General features: G+C 36.4%; 1 protein-coding gene across 2 annotated transcripts in view; it reads left to right on the forward strand.

Annotated features, from left to right (window-relative positions):
• The window catches only part of LOC145686106 (endoribonuclease Dicer-like), a 274935-nt gene that overhangs the window by 122652 nt on the left and 128807 nt on the right, over nucleotides 1-23476 (forward strand). For both annotated transcript variants that reach the window (XM_081759056.1, XM_081759057.1), the window contains exons 6-8: nucleotides 5249-5424; nucleotides 13624-13880; nucleotides 16104-16230. In XM_081759056.1, coding sequence (XP_081615182.1) covers nucleotides 5249-5424; nucleotides 13624-13880; nucleotides 16104-16230 — 560 coding nt within the window. The remainder of the gene's footprint in view (nucleotides 1-5248; nucleotides 5425-13623; nucleotides 13881-16103; nucleotides 16231-23476) is intronic.

Raw genomic sequence — 23476 nt, forward strand, 5'->3', positions numbered from 1 at the left:
TCTAAAATGTCAATCACTAAAATTCAAAAAACTGGGGATGAGCTTAGCGAAGAGCCTTGAGGAATATTTTTCTGTAAATCAAAACAATATTATTCATATATCTTAGTAATACTTTGCACATCACATTTAATAATAATAATAATTCTTTGTTTATGAGTTGACAAACACCATATTGCTGCGGATTGGGAAAGTTTCAAATATATCCTGAGCTTTAGGTTTTACCTAAAAGGAACTGATAGTTTGTGACACTACTGATAGTAATGTGAATATATAAATATATTATTATCACTACTGTATCTCGGTTTAAACCGGTTATAGCTTAAGGATCTGACGGCCATCTCTGACAGGTGCAGATTATTGAAAGACTTCTTCTCCAAAGAACTTCCTGACCATATGATAGGTGTGCTGAATTTCTGATTTCTGTCTGTTTGTTAGATGATGTTTTGCGTTTATTTGTTACAGTTGCGCCACAGTACTTTTAGGACAGTAACTGTAACTGAGGTAATGATTGGTCGTACTGTAACTTTTTGACATTTCCATATTTTTTTAGATTTTATTGATCAGGTCCTTTTATTTGCTAAGTTTTGTACTAAATGTTATACGTATGTTATGAGTCAGTGACATTACTATATTTATAAGAGTTATTTCGTGGTTGGTCCATTTTACTGATAATAGTTATATTGGGCCTGTTTGCAGATACTGTTTCATCCGTTCTCATTTCTCAATCCCAGTAGAGTTTATATTAATAGTCTCCAAGTACTTTATTTAGCTGATATTTCTAGTACGGCTTGGTATTGGTGACTAATTCCATGTTATGTGGTAAAAACTGGTGGATAGTTTTTGCAACATTTTTATGTCTTTTCGGATAGTCTGTGGGAGCCACATCATGTTGTTTGTGATTTGTGCCTATTATTTTTCATTTGGTATATTCGTGTTATACTATTTAGTCCTGGATGGCCATCATAAATTCTACGGTTTTGGAAGAGTCCCTTTTTCTTGGCTGACATTTATCTGTGTTATTATCCTGTAGGCGATTTTTAAAGTCTTCATGAAGTTCTTTTGCTCCCCATTTGCTATGCTTTGTTCATCTGATTCATAGTTTGTAGTAAACTCTGTCATGGGTAGTGGAGTGGTACAGCTTTATGTTTGCATTGCATACCAATGAAATAGATGATAGGTATCTTTTCTGTTGGTCACATATTGGTGAAGGTCTTTAATCTGTTCTTGGTGGAGTTTTTGTATGTGTGATACCAATGCCCCATTCGACTGTGGGGAGTGTCACTCGCTCTATTGCCGCTTTTTGGAGTTTCATTCGGAATACTGTTATTAAAGTCTATATCATTCGTGTTAAATTAATTAAACCAGTTTCTGTCCATTTAGTTAAGCCAGTTCAATATATAATGATATTGATACTTGAAGTGATGATAATGATATTTGCAGTACTGCAAATCTATTGATGAATTTAACTTTGTTAATATTAGTAGGATGAGTTCTGAGTATTGCCTTAATTCTTGACTGGAAATCTTTGTGCATGTGCGTGTCATTGAATTGTGTTCAGTGCCTCGAAGCTGCATTATTCCCAAGTATTTGTAGTGCTCTCCTTCTTTTAAGTCTTCTATTTCGTGGTGATCTCATCAATTGAAAATCCTTCGGTGCTTGCTGTTTTCCTTCTTTGCATATGTATTAATTTAATTTGTTTATTTCTAAATCCATACAAATAATAGTAAAAGCTGCTATTATTTCTAATAATCTGTATAGTTGGCTTAGCGCTTCATGTCATCCATGTATAGCACAGGTTCATCTTAAAGAATTTGTTGCACGATTTTACCTTAAAGCGGTAGGATGTCGTCACTAATGATCTAATGAGAGGATTGAGAGCTATGCAGAACCATAGGGCACTGAAAGAATCGCTTTGGAATTTGCCACTGTTTATCTTTACTTTCCGTGATACTATCTTGTTCTGTTCATTGGAGAGAGAAAGTTTTGCAAAGCATTGTTTCATAGCCGCTTCCAAATATTCGATGATCGTACGATGTATTTTGTACATTTGTAGTATCTCTAGTAGGTAAGCGTGGAATTGAATCGAAGGATTTTTGGTAGTTTATAAATACTGTTTTGGTAGTCTATAAATGTCTAAATATTACATATATATATATATATATATATATATATATATATATATATATATATATATATATATATATATATATATATATATATATATGTGTGTGTGTGTGTGTGTGTATTATTATTATTATTATTATTATTATTATTATTATTATTATTATTAAGTATTCTGGGGCTGTTGTCAGGTCCTGGGATAATAGACCCTTCCCTCTTGTAGTTATATTTCCTTCACGTTTCTCGTTCGTCAGCTTTCTCCTTTAACTCCCAATGTTTTCTTTTATGTTTCAAATCATCGATAAGTTTTGTTGTCTTTTCTACTTCTCGTTTTCCCTCTGTGGCAGTATGAAGAAGACAATTTCCTCGCAAGATGTGTCCAATCCAGTTGGGCTTTCTACGAAAGATGTTGGATAAGAGCCTCTTCTCTCTTACTCATTTATTTTTATTTTTCTTACATTTTTTCTGTCCGTTTATCTTCTCTATCTTCCTCCATCACCATTTCGAAGCCCTCTAAATATTTCTTTTCTAACTTCGTAATGTTCAAGTCTCTGAACTATACAATCTCATACTCCATATATAGCATTTGACTAGCTTCTTCCGTAATCCTATGTTAAGCCTGCTAGTTAGGAGTTATGCCTCTTTTGCTACAGCAATTCTTGACCTGATCTCTTTGGTGCAGTGATTGTCTCCCGTCAAAATACTTACCAAATATTTTAATTATTGACCTTTTTAAGCTCTCATTGTTCTACTGATCCTTAAGGGCGTGATTCCACGACTTTCTGATGTTGATATCCATTTCATATTGTTTCCCTGTGACAACAATTTTGTTCATCACTTCCTGTAGTCCTTCCTCTGTTCTAACTATAGTAACCGTGTCGGGTGCGCTAGCCACTGTATTGATGAGAAGGCCAGCTATTATAACTAATGCAGCAGCTACTTCACGTTTAGCCAAAAACTCATAATTGGAACATTATGATGCTACGTAGCTACTGTATATGCGAAAAAAGCATAACTTTATCTAATAATATGATCCAATCCGTCCCAAGTTTGAAATATTCAATAATTTTAAAATTTTAATAGTCTTTCTCAGAAAACAGAAGGTCGTCAAATAAAAGTACTTTAAACTGTGTTCAAAATGAGGTATCAGTTACTGTGCTGTGATAGTTAATGCGGGAGTTTCGAAAATATTAATCCTTAAGGATGCGCGTATACTTGACTTACGTTAGGACTTGTGTATGTGTGTGTGTTTTTTTTTTTTTTTTTTTTTTTTTTTCCTTTTAATTACCAGGTACCATTTTATAACATTATTGGAAGATTATATTCATTACTTCTGAATGTTGAGCTTCAAATTAACTTTCCGGTTTATTCCTATGAAAATATACGCACGCTTTATATTTTCTGTGGAATAAAAATTATTCCTTTTATTGGATTTAGAACTGGTCTTTCAAAAATACGGATATTTAAATAGTTTATATCAACACATTGTAACATAGAATATTATTTCCTGGAAATATAGTTTTGTTAGTGATGGATTTATAAATATGGAGCGTTTACCGAGTTATTCTAAATTTTTGTATACAGTTAAATTTTTAGATACTGTATACCCAGTCTGACAATTTCTTACAGAACCTTTAATAACTCTCGAACATTGGTCATCATTTTTTTCTTTCTTTCTTTTTCCTCTCTCACATCTAGTTGTATTTTCTTCAAATCTAGGGTGGTTTATAATAAAATAACACTCTGTGACATTATACAAGATATCTGTACGTTCTTCACTCCAGATATCCTTGGTGTTTCGTTGAGAAGATTTTATAACATCACAAATATACAGTGCTCCAAGAAGTGTTTTAATCTCTTCTGCGTTGACTGCTGTGGCGTCACACTCCTTGGTCAAGCATATGGTGTTATTGGGCTTATTTGAATATTTGTGTTATTTTAATATCTCGTCGATCGCTTCGCTTGTAAATAACAGCGCCATGTTTATATAGCTGTGTCCGGATTTTATACAGTTTGTTCTAGACTAGATTGCTCCGTCACAATGTTCCGTTCTGCATCTTGCATTTGGTGGTTCTTTGTTTCAGATCATGTCATATTTCAATTTATAGACATGAAGTTGTAGGGAATGTCGTCCTCAAGACGCTTTCCAAGGCAGAAGTGTCTTCATCTTCAGACATTACATTTTACAGACCACTTCCTTCGCTCTGTATATATTTACAATTGGTACTATTTTCTACAGGGTCGTTATGATAGAAAACATGTCTTCCCCACAATTTCGTTATCTGAAACTTCTAAATTCAGCTTCTACATCTATATGCATATATCGATATACAAGCAGTTCTAGAAATTGATGGAAAATAACAATAGGCGCGCACGAGGTAAATTTTGACTACAATCTTCTTTACATCACTTGGAACTGCTGAACTAAACAGTGTACGAAAATGGAACGCATCAAGCCACGTAGCAGACGATTCTACTTGAAATAAGTGAGTCCTTAATGTGCTCAGAAAATAATCTGTCGTATAATAGTGACAGGTGTTATAAACCCGATGGAAAAAGAAACCGCTCCTACAAGGATTAAAAACCTATAGGAGAAATGCAACCGTCCTAATAAGAGTTGCATGGATCTTAGAGAATTGATTGCAAAGCTAATAAAAGTGTGGTAAAGTAATAAACCAACTGGAGAAACTTACTTTGTGGTTAGTAATTTCCAGGATTCCAATTATTATGATTTTTTTTTAAGCGAACCATCTTACCGACTAACGCGGATTAATCATATGTGAGTTGCATTAAGCATTAGTTTTTGCATTTATTGTATATTAAGTATTCAAGGTATATTTATAATAATTTATTAAGCAGAAGAGTGATGAGCAGCATGAAGTAATTTCTTCTGAAAGATTTTTTTTTTAATAGTGCAAATAAATTAGCTTACCACGTGTTGCACGTAATTTCATTTAAAATTGTAAGCTAAGTAATTATTATTCCTTATTTTCTTAGCTATTGAATATGTTGACTAACGTATTGTAGCTCAATTGAAATTATCGAAAAGGAATTTTAGACATAAAAAGTTAAATTATTTCTCATACAAAGGAAACATGTACATGATATGTTTTCTTCCTTTTTGTAGATAATGGAAAGGTATTCAGACATTCCACCTAATAGAAGACCACGAGTCCTGGGATTAACAGCTACTTTATTAAACAGTAATTGTAAGCCTAATCAAGTACAAGAAGAAATACGTACACTCGAAACATCTTTGTACAGCAAAATTGCTACTGTTGATGAATATTCTGATGTTATGAGGTGAGTGAAACTCGTGTGTCTAGAGTTAGACTATAGTCTGCTGTTAGTGACTAAAATGAACAATGAATATATAGTATTTAGTCTAATGACTGTTCAAATTGTTATCATAGGAGATATTGCTTGAAATACATATTTATCAAAAGGAGACATCCAGAACAAAATATTATTGAAAAAAAATAATAAGTTTGGGAATCTTGCATATCAAATTTTGTTCACGCTTAATCAAATTCAGTGTAACGGTATTCAACTGTAATCTGGGACAAAAGGCAACGCGACTACGTTCCCTACTTTTGTAGTACATTCTTGCGTATTAGTACAAACCAATGATAATTTTTTTTCTATGGGTCAGGTAATTAAAAATCGAAAAAGCTTCATTTAAAAATAGATTTCTCAACACTAGATTTGGATAATTACACATATACAAATGAAAAAGCGTTGCATTAAAAAGGAAACAATATATTTTCTTATAATAATTACAGATGCACAAAACAGGCGTTTTTTCAATACCATAATTTGAATCAGACACTACAAACTCTGCGCTTATAAAAGAAAATTACAAAAGATCTACCACTTATTTTCTCAACGCCACATCTGGATAACTACACATAAAAACGAAAAACAGTTGCACTAAAAGGGGAGATCGGGAAACTCCCGAATTCTTGCATACCTGGTGGAATATGTGACATATGGTACGATTATAGCAGATTACAAAAGTCCTGTGATCATAAAATATGTTGATAAGAAAGCGAATTGGCAACTGAAAATGAGATTTAGAGAAGAAATTCATTTCAGTTCTTAAAAAAAAAAAAAAAAAAAAAAAATCCAGTTAATCCTTTCAGATTCTTGCATTTTTGAGGAAAATTTTGACTTTCAGTTAACTGGTCACTGTTTCAGTACTATTCATCCGAGTATCATGGCAGATACGCATTCTCTTGAGAATGAAATAAACTTTCAAATGGTATCATGTGTACGCGTGCATGATGTACGAGAAGGGAAATTTGGGGTAAAGTAGGAGAATTTCCCTCCAAAAAATCGCTTTTTAAAAATGTGTACTCCCCTTCTCCCTTCTGAAACGGACTCAGCTACTGGTACCCGCATATAATCTACCTTGAAAAATAGTATGGCCTATACGTAATTCGTATGCCGAGTTTCGGTGCAATATTTACAATAATTATGAGGGAATAAACATTTCTCAATCCTGTTTGACAATATAAATGAGATAATATCGGATATTTGAAGCCACTAACAACACTTGTATCCTTCTAATATACCGCGCATTGCACTCAGTCGCTATTGGTTAATGTATATGTAGCAAAGATACATAAATAGCACCTAGAACAACACTCACTTCCTTTGTTTGGCTCACAACTAAATCATAAATTTTCTGGATGTAAGGAAGGAATGGGGAAAGGAAAAATGGTATAGTGTTCATTGTTTAGTATACACACATGGACTGTGGACCTAAAGTACTGACAACAATACCGATGAACTTCCTTTTCCTTCTATTTTTGCGAAGCAAAAACAGAAATATTTCTATTCTAGCCCAAAACATGTGGTTTCGTTTCAAGCACACATTTCAAGGGACGTCATCACCCTATATCCTCGAACGCAATGAGCAGAAAATGTATTTTGTTATAACGTTATACCCTCTGAACGTAAAACAAAGGAATTCACTTTGAAACAAGTATGTAGGTTCTAGAGGATGATAATAATTGATGATATCATCCAAGGAAGTTAATAAATCCGCTTTCGTCCATCTCCGGACTTGAGCGTAGTATTTGCCAAACATGTTTTTTAGGAAGTTAGAGCCTTTCTATTTCAAGTATGCCTCTGCTAGTGCTGCTGTCGATGTGGGTTTTCCCGTACCTCTTTGAAAGAGGTGGGCAAGTTACTGTGATCGAGTTCTTTACAAGCCCGCAACCAGAGGGGGGCTAGGGGGAACCTGGCCCCCCAAAATTTTTCGTGGCCCCTTCAGACCTTAACAAAATACTATTATTAATACAAAAAACATTTAGCTTTTGGTAAGAGAATGCTCAATTACTTGACCCCCCTAACATATTCATGTCCCCCCCAAACCTCTGTGGATGGTTGCGGGCCTGGTTCTTTCAATATTTGGACAGGATTACCACATTGAATTATTTCACAGGCTCCGCTGTGCACTGTCTTGTTAGCCATTCTAAGTAGTCTACGATCTTCACTCGCCAAGATCACATGACTGGATAACAAACTGACAACACAGCCGAGGTCATTCATTTCTTTCCACAAGATAAAGGAAAGTTTTCTTCCGTAAGAGGGCGGCGGGGGTGAGGCCAAAGTATGTTTCACATATTTTTCGAGGGCACACTTGAAATAGAAAGGCTCTAAATAAATTTTCAGTCAGTTCGGCTGGCCCTTAAACCCTGAGGATAATAGGGATAGGGGATTTTATTCCTATTCTATATTATTATTATTAGAATTACCCATTTCCTTTATGTGACAACGAAATTACGTAGCTTCAGTCCAGATGTGTACAATTTAATAAAATCCAGTTTTACCAAATGAAACTCAATTTTACCCAACAAAACCCACTGGACTGGGTTTTTAAGGCAATCTGTCCCGTAAATACGATGATCATAGTTAATACAGACAATTGCAAATAAATACAGCAAATTATATTTTTCTTTTAAAAAATACTTCATAAAAATAGTACTTTTTGGGGGGGGATACAAGGTTAGTACTTAATTTCAATTTATATATGTAACCTATAGTGTGTTTTAGCAAGCGAACATTTCCAAGTTAGTTTTAAGTACTAGTACTAAATTGCCTTTAAATTAAAAGTTATTTAAATTTCTCCAAATGTGAGGTCAGCTTTCTCGGAGTCTCCAATGAGCAATCTTAATAACCTCTTCAAGCTGCTTGACGAAGCTGCGCCTGGAATTCAAAGAATTTTGACAGATGACGCCAGCTTATTAGGAGCAGCATTATCTAATGAGGCAAGACGAACAATATTAAAAGACAAAATTTCTAAATTAGAAGTCTTTTTTACACGTCTTTCCTTGATTTCAGCTCACTCTGCCTTTTACCTACTACGTGCCTCATTGTCCATGCCAAGGCTGCTATACTTTCTTCGCTGTGCGCCTTCTTGGCGGGACGCTGATCTACTGGAATGCTATGACAACACCTTGAAAACCGGTCTAGAATCTATCCTGTATTGTTCACTCAACAATAACTCTTGGTTGCAGGCGTCCCTCCGTATTAACCACGGAGGTCTTGGCAATTTGCCGCGCCATGGACTTGGCTATTTCATCCTTTCTGTCTTCATTCTATGGCGCTAAGCCATTGATCGAGACCATTCTCCAACAAGATCAGCCTAGTATCGGATTCGGATGTCAACGATATCATTGCTAAGTGGTCATCTATAGTGCGATAAGATTCCCCAGATCTTGATAAGAGAGGACTACACTCCTTTTTGGGACGATAAATCATTTTTCAGCTCTACTTCAGTCATCCGATAACCTAGAAGACAAGGCCAGACTCCTAGCTACATCATCTTCTGAAGCAGGCGCTTGTCTCCATGCTATCCCGTCACCTTCTTTAGGATTACATCTTCCCAATGACAGTTTTCGAATTGCCAGTGCACTGCGTTTGGAAGCAGATGTTTGCAAGCAACACAGATGTCCCGCCTGTAGAAGTGTCGTAAACAAGAAGGGCCTTCATGGACTCTCCTGTGCCAATAGTGCGAGCAGACATTCACGCCACTTTAGCGTCAACGACATTATCATGAGGGCACTAATTTCAGCAGGCGTTCCTTCTATATGTGAACCGTTGGGATGCAGTCGCGCAGGGGCCGGGAAACAGAAAAACGCAGGAAGTACAGCAATTTACTCGACAAATATCATTTTGTCTTCATGGGGTACCGAAGGCCTTAACTTTATAAAAGAAGTCGGTCACCGCATTTATTTATTGCCAGGAGACGCTAGAACAACCTCTTTTCTACTACAACACATCAGTATGGCAGTATAAAGACGGAACGTTGCGTCAGTTTTGGGAACGCTACCCTCTGATAAATAACTGGAGGAGATCTTTTTCTGTAATGTCGGCGAAAGTTCGAAAGTGCTGTTGCAGAGCTTATCACAATAATGTATATTATTTGATAATTATATTTTTGGTAAAGTGTGGAAAAAAATATATCAATTTATTTACCGGCTTTAAAAAAATGTTCTCTTTAACCTGCATGTGTGTGTTCGATATTATATCGAAAACTGTTACTCCTATTTCGATACGGTTTTCATAAATTTGATAAGCTATTTCCAACGAAGGTTCTTATGTATCAACTATTTCAGAAATTTCAATAAAAGATTGCATTTTTTTTTTTTTAAAGAAAAGTTAGTTAAAATAAGTTTGCATTTTGTTCGTTACGGTATTTAGTAACTAACTAGAGAAAACGCATGTAAAACACGCGGTAGAAATTCCCGAGAATTCTGACCAAAATTAGTACACAAGAAGAAGTTGAAGGGAGGCAATAGTGATTTCAACATGACGTGTGAACTTGTTTCTAAAGAATATTCTAAAATATACACTATTCACCTTAACACGTGTAATCACACCGAACGGCCACACCCGCGACTGTTCGAACACGATCCAGCGGAGGAAGGTAATCAGTAGCTGAGTGGCTCTCGTTGTCGGAGCACGGCAGGCCTTCAGGCACCGTCAGACCATGTCATACGGGTCGTCGATAGGATTTAGATCCAGAGACCTAGCAGCAGGGCCGGATAAAGGGAAGGGCTTAGGGGGCTATAGCCTCAGACCTCTAGGTAGACAGGGGCCTCTACTCTTATCAAAATCTCAACTGGCTATCTAGAAAGAATCGTGAAGATACAATCATAATCATAAAAGAAAAATATGACCAAAAATATGAAATATATCCCCTTAACTTTCGTACTGTACTTTCACAGAAATGTATTATGTGAAGTCAGTAGGGGCCACATTTTTTTGCTCCGGACCTCCAGATAGGTTAATCATTCCTTGCCTAGCAGGACATGGTGGAAGACATATACGGGCAGATCATACTAGGTTGCGCTGGGGGTGAATATGCGCATTCTTCTTCAGTCCCACAAAATGTCCAGATAAGGTTGACAAAAACAGCTTTCATTCGCCTCGCCACTGTAGTCTGTTTCCATGCCACCAAAAACGTTCTCGGCGATGAACATGTGTGAGGGGTACCTTGCGAGAGGAACATGGGACGTAGATGTGCTTATAACAGTCAGGTGTTTAGCGTTCGTACCCTCACATGAAAACCGCGGTGGCTCTGATTACAATGGCGTTCGTCGTTGTACGGCCCAACGATCTTTCTCTTTAGATTCTTGTAGCGCATTACCGGGACGCGTTTGCTGTTGGAAACTCCTATCTATTTCATCACTTACATCACCGATGGACAACTGAGATCTCGCGAGCCACGCAAGTATCATTGTGCGGAACAACCACTCGACCTCTCGTAGCTTTACTATACAATTCGTTGTCCTAGCGTTTCACACTCTCACTGTGAGCCACACACAGCGTATTTGTGCACACTACTACTCTTGTGTGGTCTGACGATTTTCAAACCAGTAGCAGGGTTCATAGCGAGTCACCTTTTTTTTTTTTTGTTTGTTTTTTTTTTTTTGTTTAACTAAAAGTTACTTTTTTTCAAATTGGTCACTAAAAGTTACATTTCTTCAAATTTGTCACTAAAAGTTACTTTTTTGGGAAGTATAATGACTTTTTCGTGTGATTTTATGTATTGCATTGGCAGTTTTCTAAGAAAAATATAAAAATAAGTGGAGAAAGGCAGAAACTTGTTACTCATTACTCTTTTGAAAGCTTGAGTACTTGCTGCCACATATGAAACAGTCAGCTTTATTCTCACTTCAGCTTTTATTCTTTCTAAAGCACAGTGGATGGTTGGTGGATGCTTAAGCTCTCAAGGTGGGACTGAGAACCCTTCTGTATCTATTTTTTCTTCTATAATAATAGTCTTTTAGTTTTCACTCGTAATAGTTAACGCTCCGCTCAACGTTGTGTGTGTGTGGTTCATCATGTTCGTCTTGTGTTATGTTTCTTGTATGTTCTTCTTAAGAGTAGGTGATGAATTTGAATATTTCATGAGTTTGAGAACTCTCAATGCTAAGTTAAATATAATGTCTGGGATGAAGAAATTCGGAAATTGGCCAGAACAGGTTCCACTTGCTCAGAAGCTTCTTACATCTGCTAAGTCTGCTTACCGTAACTACAAAGCATACTTAGAAAACCTAAGAAAGGAGAAAGCTCAAAAAGAAGAAGTAAAGAAGAAAAGATGAAACAAAACAACAAACAGAGAGAGAGGTGCTGGAGAAATTGACAAAGGAAAAAAGGGGCATGATGGGATTTTGGTCACTTTTTCTTGTGCTTTTGGTCACTTTTTCGTGTGCTTTTGGTCACTTTTCTACTATTTAGAAAAGACCAGACCACTTTGAGCCCTGTATTAGCAGCATGACATCCGAACAAACCTCCTGCAGTAGCGGGTGTGTTGGGATCTTTAAACAATATCAGTATACCCTTTAAGTGCGTTCAATACAACGGTGTATATGGGACTTCCTTAAATGTGTTTTCACTAGTATACTGTACTTTGTAATTTGTATATTTGTGATATTAGCATATTATATGTAAATTAGTATATTGTGCAACGTAGTGCTTTGTAAAAGGTCTGTGCTTGTTTATATATTTATTTAAATTTTTTGTCATAATTTTTTGTGTGCTTACAAGAGATATATTTCAAATGTATTATAAACAGGCAAATAATACGGATAAATAAATCGAGTATATATTATAATTGAATTTGCAGCATTAAACTGTGAATTCTAGTCATGTACAATTTGAAAGAGTTTTCCTTTCGTAGTTTTGGTATATATGTATATTTACTGTACATTTAATGAGATGGACAGATCCCAATAAGGTTGCGCCAACAATCACGAGATGAAAGATATAAACTTATTGAAACCAAAAGCAGCGACCTTCAAAGTAGAAAGAAGTGTAGGGATAGGCTACGATAAATTGAAAGTAAAGAAACGAAATAGTTAAAATTTTAATATGGGAGAGAGAGAGAGAGAGACAGAGAGAAGATTAGGAAGAGAACAAAGAATAAGGGTTGAAGTTTTAAAGATATTGTGTACCTTAACCACTCTGTTTGGTCTTCAATGTCCTTCTCTTCAAATTCGGTCAGGACTAGCAAAGTCAGTCATATATATATATATATATATATATATATATATATATATATATATATATATATATATCAGGTTCTCAAACAGAAAAAGCTGCAACTGGCCTCCAGCTGAGTCTGAGCGAATGTCTAGAAATTCCCAAAATGAAGCGTTGTAAAGGATATTTTCTTCCGAATGGCTAAATCTGATATCCTCAATGTGGACAAAAATGCTAAGATCGAATTACCTATGTCACATTTCGGTTAGGTAAAAGCAAGGAATTTCCCTTCTGTTTATGTATACAAATTTTTGTAATGTGTCGTTTCAGACTCGAAAGAGTTAATATATATATGTTATTTAAAATGTGCATCTGTTTGCAAACGCACACGGAAATAAGTGCACATGTTACTTTATTAATATCGCGTGCATTATTTTTCTATAAGTTGGGTGCGCGTGTACTGAACAAGAGAAGGAAACCAGAAATTATCAGAAAGAAAGTTTATAAGGAAAAACTACTAATTACTCTACTAATTATATGTTAGTATCATTAGCATATTACAATATGCTATTTACAATGGAAAAAGAGAAATATCGTCAACTGAAAATGAAGTTACATAATTTGGTAGAAAGAGAAGCTTGCTTCCACTATTTGGGAAATATACAACAAATATTCATTTATCCACTTAAAAGATTTCTCTAGATTATTATAATTTCAAGCTTTATGTCTTTTTTAAAGGGAATTGTGTATCAATTTATCTTTCGTGTTCCAGTGTATATTGTACCTAGGTATAACTTCATCATAATTGAAGTGATCGAATTATAGTACTCAGTTAAGTTTAATTGTGTGCTTGTTATTTTGTAATACTACTTTACCCTTAACAGTCGACTGGCATTGTGTTCTTTGCTAGTAATGATTTGAATTATGGCATAAAAAGTTTTAAACTGTAAAATTTACGTATTTTCCGAATTGAAAATTTACATATGTGTGTGTTGATTGTTTCAGCTTTTCAGCAGATCCAATAATCAAATATGCAAAATTCACCCCTGAAGACGGAAACACTAACCCTTTGAAGAAACAAATAGAGTGTATAATTGATAACAACTTAGAATTTATATCCAGTCTTCACATAGAGGATGATTTGGATATAGGACCCACAGAAAGCCCACCAAATGCTTACTTGGTAAAAGCAAAAGAACCTAAATGGAAGAAGAAATTGAAGTCAGCACTGAGTGATTTTAAGATACACCTAAATATGTTAGGTTAGTATTCTTTAATAAATGTTCATGTATATTTTTAACAGAATATGATATTTTTCTGTATTTGTTTCAAAAAGAGGATGTAGTGTGATGAGAGATGATATATATAGAAAGAGAAGTTTTCCGTAGTGTGAAACAAAACAGACTATATTAGCCCAACTTTGGGATAGCTATAGATGTGTTAAATGTTAGAATATTTTGTATTTCAGTAAACATAAGGTTACAGATTTTTTTGTACGAGATTTCTTATATCTTACGTATTGCAAGCTACAGATGTTCCATTATTTCAGGCTTCTGTATAGGTATCATTCTGTAAATAAAGACAGTATAATTTTCTGTTTCTAATCCTGTAACCATTTGACAATGTACACTCATGTCCAAAATTATTGTCGCATGTCTATAAATATGTTATTCTAGGAATATATTTTGATAACGAATTTGCCCGATATTTCTTATAATGTTCGTGTATAATGTGTATAATCGGCAAAGACATGTATGTGGCAAATTTCATATCAAAAGAGCAGTAAATAAGAACAATAAAACGAAAATAAAATTTTCTTGTCCGTTTAGCAACATTTTATTTTACCCATTATAATTTTCGTATTTATAATTTTTTTTCTATGAAATTTACCACAAATATACATTTCCTAATTATACACGTACTATCAGTATTAGAAGTAGCCTGCAAAATCATTATCAAATTATATTCTTACAAGAAGACAGTTATAGATATGCGACAATAATTTTGGACATGATTGTACATATCATCTAAATTACTTTCATCATTTTCATATCTTCTGAAGAAGATAGTCAATGAGAAAATTATACTGCTTTTTCAACCACAAATCAATAGCCAAATTGATTCACCTATTCCAAGGCTTGATAGACAATTTGAATCTGCTGCATCTTCATTATACTTTGTCATGACTTTTAATTCTAAGAAGCATATATTTAGTTCCGATATATACACAGAAGTGTACATGTAAGATCTGAGGGTAAGCGCCAATTACTTCCTTTTCTTAAAAAAAAAAAAAAAAAAATCTTTGTGAGATTTTCGTTAGAGATTACATTTTAATATTACATTGCACAATTAATCAAGTATATTGATTCATATTGACATTCAGTATTTAGGATAGACTTTAAACCCGTAAGTACTCGTGCTCTTTTTTGTGACATTAGTACTCGAGGGGGGTCCAGTAGACCCCCAAATTGGTATTAGTTTTTTACAATCATTTTTTTTAATAAGACAAAGTAGCATAACCCTAGACATGTTTTTAAAAAGTATTTGCTGCAATTAGATTTTTTGCACTCGTTTTGAGACATTTTTTAAATATATTTTCATCAGGAGTTCTGGCTAGCAACACAAAGTTTGCTGGTCTGCGGCGGTCTGTGAACACCCCGCGCGAGTACTTAAGGGTTAATACATTCTAATTCAAAAATACCCGTTTTAATATGTTTTAATCCAAAAATATCGTTTCAACATAGCTTTGTATCATCCTCAGCAGGTTAAAAATTCGTGCTTCAAACTTCCTTTATATCTCCTGACAGAATAATACCATTAACATACTTCATTTTTTTCATTTCTTCAGGTATTTCTTAAACAACGTATTTTCAAGCAACGAGCAAATGTTACGCATAATTTCAAAAAAAATTTGGAAGTATATATAGTGTTTTCGTGCGTATGTACAGTCCGCAGCAAAAAACTGCAACATGAGCATGTAGGTTTATTGTGAAACGACGAAGTCTTTTGCTCCAAAATAAATGTGCAGGGGAGGACGCCGTGCTTTCTCCTGCGTGATTCGTACCACTTAGGCAATATGTTTATTCCATGGGCTGTTAGGCGTAGTTTCACAATAAACTTACATGCTCATGTTGCAGTTTTTTTGCCGCGGACCGTACACGAAGGTATGGAATTTTAAGGAATCAGGGTGGATAATTTTGCAACTTACAACTCTAAATGGTAAACTTAGATTTTTCATGTATGTAATACCATTCATAGTGCAAACTAATGTTGATTCCATCAGCAGATGTAGGAAGTTTGCAATAGGATTTCCTAAGCCGCTTAGGAAGACAAGTGGTCTTATCGAAAATGTTCGAAATTTTTTAACCAAAACTTATTAAATGTATGTCTGTTCTTACGATTGAATATTTGATTGTGTTTAATCCAGGTACCTTGTTTCAGTCTAGTTGTCTTTGAATACTGACACTAGCTTTTCTTTCTCTTAGGACTTTACGGAGCGTACCAAGCAGCTTTAGCGCACATCATTCAGATGGAGTTAATAAAAAATCAGTGTGAAGACATACTACTGAAACGTGTTGTGGCAGTAATTGGTACTGCATTTCTAAGCATAAGGTAAGCAGTTTCTGTAAAGTTCTTTATTTACAAAACACCGATATAATGTTTGTTTTATGTTCTATGTTCTTTTGCTAGAAGTTTGTGTTAGTGCTGTAATTACCATATGGTATATTTAAAATTATTATTTTTTTAAGATAACTACTTAAATCGAGTGTGTAAACACTTCAGATATCTGGATTAACAACGGTCAGGCGACCGTAGCGCCGGAATGTTCATGGTGGTGCGTTAGGACAAACTTTGTACTACGTGAGAAGCAGTAGAACTGCAATGTGCAGTGACCGGAGCAGACGGTATTAATGTAAAATGAGCAATCTTTCCGATTTTTAGGCATATTGTTGACGCTTGGTTATGTTGTGCAAGCGTGATGAAAGTGGTAAGTATGGTTTGTGTGTCGCGAGAGATGGTGTCCAAGGTGACGACAGTCTACAAAATTCATGGCGAGACCACATCGGTGAAAAGGAACAGTTGTAAGAATAAGCATGAAAGCGAATTGTTACACAGAGTACGGTGTAAGTAACGGATGAACTCAAGCAGCAGAACCTTCTACAGTCTTTATCGACAGTCACAGTCCGTCGTGAGTTACATGGCTAAAGATGCTTATAGACGGGGCAAGTAGCGGGGGCCAGAAGTGGCGGCAAGTATGACCACTCCCTCACTTTCCCGCAAGTATGTCTATACATTGGGTAAGTACTTGCCGCAAGTAAATGTTTTTACTGGCGGCCAGTTAGTGTATCGTCAGTCGATGAAGTATTGACGTCATGTCTGACGTTGATGCAGACTCTAATGAAACTTTCAACGACGTTGTTGACGAGTATGTTGTTATTATTTGCAAAAAACTGCAAACAATTTTGAGTACAAGTAGGGTGTGGGTGAAAAAGTGGGTTGGTAGCAGGGATGCACTCGTGTTTTGAAATATATCAAATAAGGTAAAAATGTCATCACTCCCCCACTCAATAACTTTCTTCTTCTTAGGAGCATCCACAGGCATGTTTAATTACAAGATTTTACGACAAATAATCAATATTTACTGGCGACAACCACCTACTGGCCGCAATTGCAATGTTTTGACAAGACAGTTCTGGTCGCCAGTAGTCACGTGACTGACCACGTGACGCGCTACTTGCCGATTGCGCGCCAGTAAAATCAAACATGTTTTGAGTTTTCGTACGCCAGTACCTACTTACCGGTCCAGTGGAAAGGACTTCTATAGACGAGAAAAGTAGGTGGTAAGTTGTTGACGGCCAGTTCTGGCCTTCTACTTGTCCCGTCTATAAGCATCTGTAGACATACGGGATCAGGTTGCACGGAGAAACTGCTTCTAAGAGATCATAACACTTTAGCACGACGCCAATTGTGCCACGAATATCCAACATAGATCGCTGATGACTGAAAAAATGTGATATGGTCGGATGAGCTATCGTTTACTTTATTTCAAACCATTGGTCATGTTTATGTTTTGTTGACTCCTAAAGAAGCATATGGTCCAAAATATATCTGCCCAGCCTTGAAACTTTGTCAGCTCAGTGATGCTGCGGACCGCAGTGTCTTGGTTCCTGTGTTGATGCTTATAGGTCGCATGACTCCCTGTGATTATGTTGCCATTTTAGGGGATCATGTGCATCCTGAGGTCCAGATGTTGTTTCCGGGTAATGAACGCCATGTTCAAGGATGATAATGCGCCCATTCATAGAGCTGAAACTATTGCGATGTTGTTTGAGAAGCATCAAGGTGAAATTCAACACCTCCCCTGCCCCGCCTAATGCCAGAACCTGAATATGATTGAATATCTGTGGTCTGTTTTGGAGACGAATCCGGCGCAGATTTTCACGTCTGTTCTCTCACATGGAACTGAATGATGCACTGCACGCAGAATGGTGTAATATTCCATATGCTACCATTCACGACCTCTATGATTTCATTACACATCGCATCAGAAGTATTCTGAGGGTGAAAGGTGGTTCAACTCCATATTAATGCGTTAAGTTGCACTTTTTCAGGTATTTTCATTAAATTGGTAAGTACAAGGGTCGTTCAAGGTTGACCGGGACTTTAATTTCTTCAGAGAAAACAGATAGCACAAGAAGCATCAAACTATGTCAGCTTTTCAACGTATTCTCCGTGCGTGTCGAGGCACCGTTGCCATCGTTGTGGCAGCTCCCTGATTCCTTTGGCGTAGAAAGAACTTGGTTGTTGTCGTAGCCACTGGAGGACATCGTTCCATAGTGCTTCATCTGTCGTGAATTTCTTCCCTCCCAGATGGTCTTTAAAGGGCAAACAAATGATAATCACTAGGGGCTAAATCTGGACTATAGGGGGATGGGGCAGAACTTCCCAGCGCATTTCGGCCAGATTTGTTGTCACATTCCCCATAGCAGAACATGCCGCGATCTGCGATGTGATCGCAGAAAATTTGCCGCTCCTGTGCAGAAAAATTGCCAGAGAAGAAAAAAATAGCCAACAAAAAAGTATAAAAACATGCCTGCTGTGTGTGGATGTCTTAAATGGATGGACTACTCGCATAAATATAGCTTGTACTGCTTTTTACATCGCGTAAAGCGTATTTTTAAGAATCACAAGCGTTTCTTCTGCAGAAACTTTTTGCAGAATTCCTGCAGAAAACTTTTGACTTACAAAAGCTCATCGCAGAAAGACAAAGAAAGTTCTGCCATTGGGGTCACATTGGCCGTGTGAGGGCGGGCATTGTCATGTAGAAGAATGACATTTCCAGGTCTTTTCTTGCTTGATGCATTCGCCCAGGAGCTCGGAACCTGATCTGGGTTGATGGACCAGATGGTGAACTTCCCAAGAAGATTTACATTAACAAGAGCAGTTCACAATAATCATCTCGTGGTTGATGATCCTGCAATTGTGTTCACAGAAAGAAATTACTTCATCCTGGACGTCACGAATTTCTGCTGCTGCAAAATCGCCTGAGAAGATATCCTCATACTTTCCCTGATCAATGGAGGGCTATTGTTGTTTGAAACGTTTGAACATGAGAATGTCTGACGAACAGATGAGTTCTAAGCTACTCCAGTCAGAGGACAATATAAATTCCAGGATGTGGTGTCGACGTCTGAAGTGTAGATGACTATGGCCTAGTAGCTGTTCAAAAATGATACACGCTTGTGATGAACGGCCAGTGTAAGAACTGGTACTATCAAACACATTGCACGGATCAAGTTTTCCAGTTCCCGTTCTTTCACACTACTGTATACAGCGTGAGCTTTAGCCCTTTCACTCCCAGGGGATAATGTTGAAATTTCCAGCAATTTCTTCCCTCCCATGGTCGATACCAAAATGGGCATTCTCTCTTCCACTAATATCACTCATTAGCTTCCCTTCCCACTGAACTGCCAAAATGTGTTTGGTTTGAATGACTTTTTAATATGAGTAGCAGCCGATTGGCTGTATTATTAACGATGACGGCAGACTTTTGGTCTAGTAATGGCTAGCTCTCGAGAATCTTGTCCATAGGCCTTGAAAGCCTCGAAGATAATCATCATGGCACATCTGTCACTGAATCTGTTCTTGTCTATCGTTGCGGCTAGCTGGAATGATATAACACTTTTGCGACCTCGCTTGCAAAGTCGAACATCAATTGGTTTACTGGAGCCTTGAGCTTCCGTTCTCTCTTCCTCTTGTTTTTCGCTGCTGCTGCTCGCCAACATTGGTTTCTCGAATAACGTATTTTTTCAAGTTTGGAAAGTTGCTTTCTCCTCTTTAGTGTTTCTTATTTCTTCACTTTTTCTTTGTGAAGTAGCACCTTGTCGACTCCCCCAATACAGCTAGGACGTCCGTTCTGTTGCTGAAGTTGTAGGAACATTTTGTCTTCTTCATTATCCACTAGATCTGTGGCATTTGAATGTACAGCGGGGGACACTTCTAAATGGTACAGCCATATGGAGATTTACGGCTAAGGTGTACCATTTAGAAGTGTCCCCCGCTGTACAATGTCGAAAAATTCCTCAATCAATGCTGAAAATGTGGCGTCATTGGGTTGTTGAGTCCGGCTCCAGCGGGTTCTCCTTAGGCGCACACGCAGACAGACATAAGCGCCCTATAGAAGAGAATACTTACCATTATATTTATAAATTTACATATCTATAAGTTTATTAATTTATTGTTTATTACTTTTGTTGATATTTAATATTATTATTTATCATTAATTTATACATGATGGAATGAATAATTATAATAACGCGATAGACACGAACAATTTGCATTGTACCCTGCGGCAGACTATGCAATAATAAACATCAAATCGCATGAGCCACCTCTAAGTATAATCAACTTGATTCAAATTTCACAGAGCCAAGTGGACTTTGTGGTGGACAAACACCGTGTGCGTGGGTTTTCTCGGGGTTCTGCCGTTTCCTCCCACTTTCTTCATTCCACCATTTCATTCATTACTCATCATCACCGTCTCCTTTAGCCTAACCGGCATAAGCATGGGACGTAAAACTCGAAGATTTCATTTCATTTCATTTTCAAATTTCACAGAAATATATATATATATATATATATATATATATATACAGGGTGTTAATGAACTATACCGACAAACTGTAAGAGGTGATTCCCCACATCAAAATAAGAGAAAAAGTTCATATGAACCTATGGTGAAAAGTGCATAGTTTCAGAGCTAGGGCTGTCCAGAATCGCGAAAAAGCTAAATTTCAATAGGCCTTATTTCGAATTCCAGAAACTGTGGATGGTGGTTGTTATCAGCGCTAAGGAAGCCACGCATACACAATCCATAGAGCATATTTCATCAATTGTTAATAGGTGTAGAGGGTATTCCCTACAGGATGTAATTCAAACATATGTTTTCAATAGAGTTTTCAGATAAACCCTGATTTCAAGAAGGGTCCAAAGTAGGCAGGAGGTAAACCTTGACAACAATGGACATTCAATGCTTCAGAGGGAAGGCGGAAGTGTTAGGAACCGGCAACTCCATGTTTGTGTTCGGAATAACGTGTGATGATATGTATTTCGTCACGGCGTATTTCACAATTTCTTCGCTTATAAGCGTGGAAAAAAAAAAATCGCACTATGCGTTTTCCCGAGTACGATAAACCGTGCTGCTGACGATTTTTAACATCGCGCCAAAGGATTCCGTGTTCACTGCTATCAATGCTTAAGGTTTGCCTACTTCGGACCAATCATAAAGTCAAAGCATATCTAAAAATTCGGTTGATGCATGTCTGAGAATTTCACCCTGCAGGGAATAATTTATATACCAATTGAACATTAATGAAATATGCATTTTTGGATTGCGTATGCCTTACTTCCTTTATGCTGATAAGGACCACCATCCACAGTCTCTTAAATTCGAAATAGGACCTCTTGAAATTTGGCCTTTTTGCAATTTTGGACAGTCCTAGCGCTGAAACTATTCACTTTTCGCCATAGGTCCATATGAACTTTTTCTCCAAGTTTGATGTGAGGAATCACCTCTTACAGTTTGTTGGTATAGTTCATTAACACCCTGTATGTATGTGTATATATATATATATATATATATATATATATATATATATATATATATATATATATAGGGTGTTTCTAAACAACACCGACAACTTTTTTGGGAGGTGATTCCTGATACCGAGTTAAGACAAAAAGTATAGACCAACCAGGGTGCACAAATGATTCCTTTCGGAGTTATAGGCTGCAGAAAACATGAAAAATGAAACTTTAAAGGACCATAGCTCCAAAACTATGGGACCTACCGTAGTCAGATCAAGACTTTACCTAGGAACTAATATCTGCACTATCCATAAATACATATTTCAGAATCCTAAGGTACTCACGAAGCAATTTTTATAGAGGGTGTTTCTCTACGGGCATATAATTTGAAACATTCTCCAACTATCTCTATAAAAATTGTTGCAGAAATACTACAGGATTCTGAAGCTTGAACATTTGGATAGGGTACATACTAGTTCCTAATTGAAGTCTTGATCCGACTACGGTAGGTCCTATAGTTTCGGAGCTATGGACCTTTATAAAGTTTCATTTTTAATGTTTTCGGCAGCCTATAACTCTAAAAGGAAGCATTTGTGCACCCAGGTTGGTCTATAACATGTTACTTTTTGTCTTATCTCGGTGTCAGGAATCACCTCCCAAACGTTGTCGGTGTTGTTTTAAAACACCCTATATATATATACCACTGGATTACCCTTCCTAAACCGAAATTGTTTCGATTTTTTCGTTTGCTCTCGATTTGTTCTTGTGTTTATTATTCGAAGTATGTGATATTAAACTAATTGTTCCATGTAATACATCTTTTAGCGATTCTTTTCTTTTCCAATTACCTGCCGTTTCATATAAACATTTGCTGCTGTATCTTGTTATATTTTATACCTTTTGTTTCCAAATTCGCCTCTTAGTATTGTAAATATTTTATTGCCTTTACTTATTTTCCTCCTCAGGATCTAGGCAAGGTACATATAACTCCTCATTGTACATACCTTTCATGTACCTAAAACTTATATAGCGGATTGATTTTTCCATTCATATATTTTATTGCTATACATTATTTATTGAACTTCCTTAAAGATCTCTTTCCATTCTTGAATACCTTTCTGCTTCTGTATCTTTCTTTTGATATTTCCTCAGTAACACATGATTCCTTAACTATTTTCTCCCTACTGTTTATTTCTGACTCATGATATACGCTTAACTTTAGCTTTTTGCACCACCTATTAGTACCTGTACCTAATTTTTCTGAACTTGAATTCCTCGTTAAATTTCTCAGTAGTTGTAATTTTTAGTTCTGCATGTTCCAACTTTTCGTATATTCGTTCAGCCAACACTAGGTCATGGCCTGAGAAGTTGATTTCAGGGACAACCTTTGCGTGCTTCAAACAATTAAGAAATATTTACTGTATCATGACGTTTCATTGTCTGTTGGGAACATCCAGATATGTAATTTCTTTTGCCTATTGAATACGCAGCATTATTTTCTATGCTACATAAAGTCAATTCTTTCTCTTCCACTTGTTGCCTAAACCTTCTTTATTTACTATATTCTTCCGTGTCTTCCATTGCAACTATTGCAACCATTGCTAGTGACATTATGTTTCCCGGCTTTAGCCGAAACCATTTTATGGCAACGTTCTCATGTGTATGTATGTTCTCGAGAATTTCCTGAGTGAAGAAAACCATTTTATAGTAAAGTAGTAGTAAGTGCCCCCCAGTTGATACTGTGGACATTTTTTTGCGTTCTTCCGGTGGT

Source organism: Thermobia domestica, chromosome 5 (assembly GCF_964235325.1).
Source record: "Thermobia domestica chromosome 5, izTheDome1.hap1.1, whole genome shotgun sequence".
NCBI classification, from domain to species: Eukaryota; Metazoa; Arthropoda; class Insecta; order Zygentoma; family Lepismatidae; genus Thermobia; species Thermobia domestica.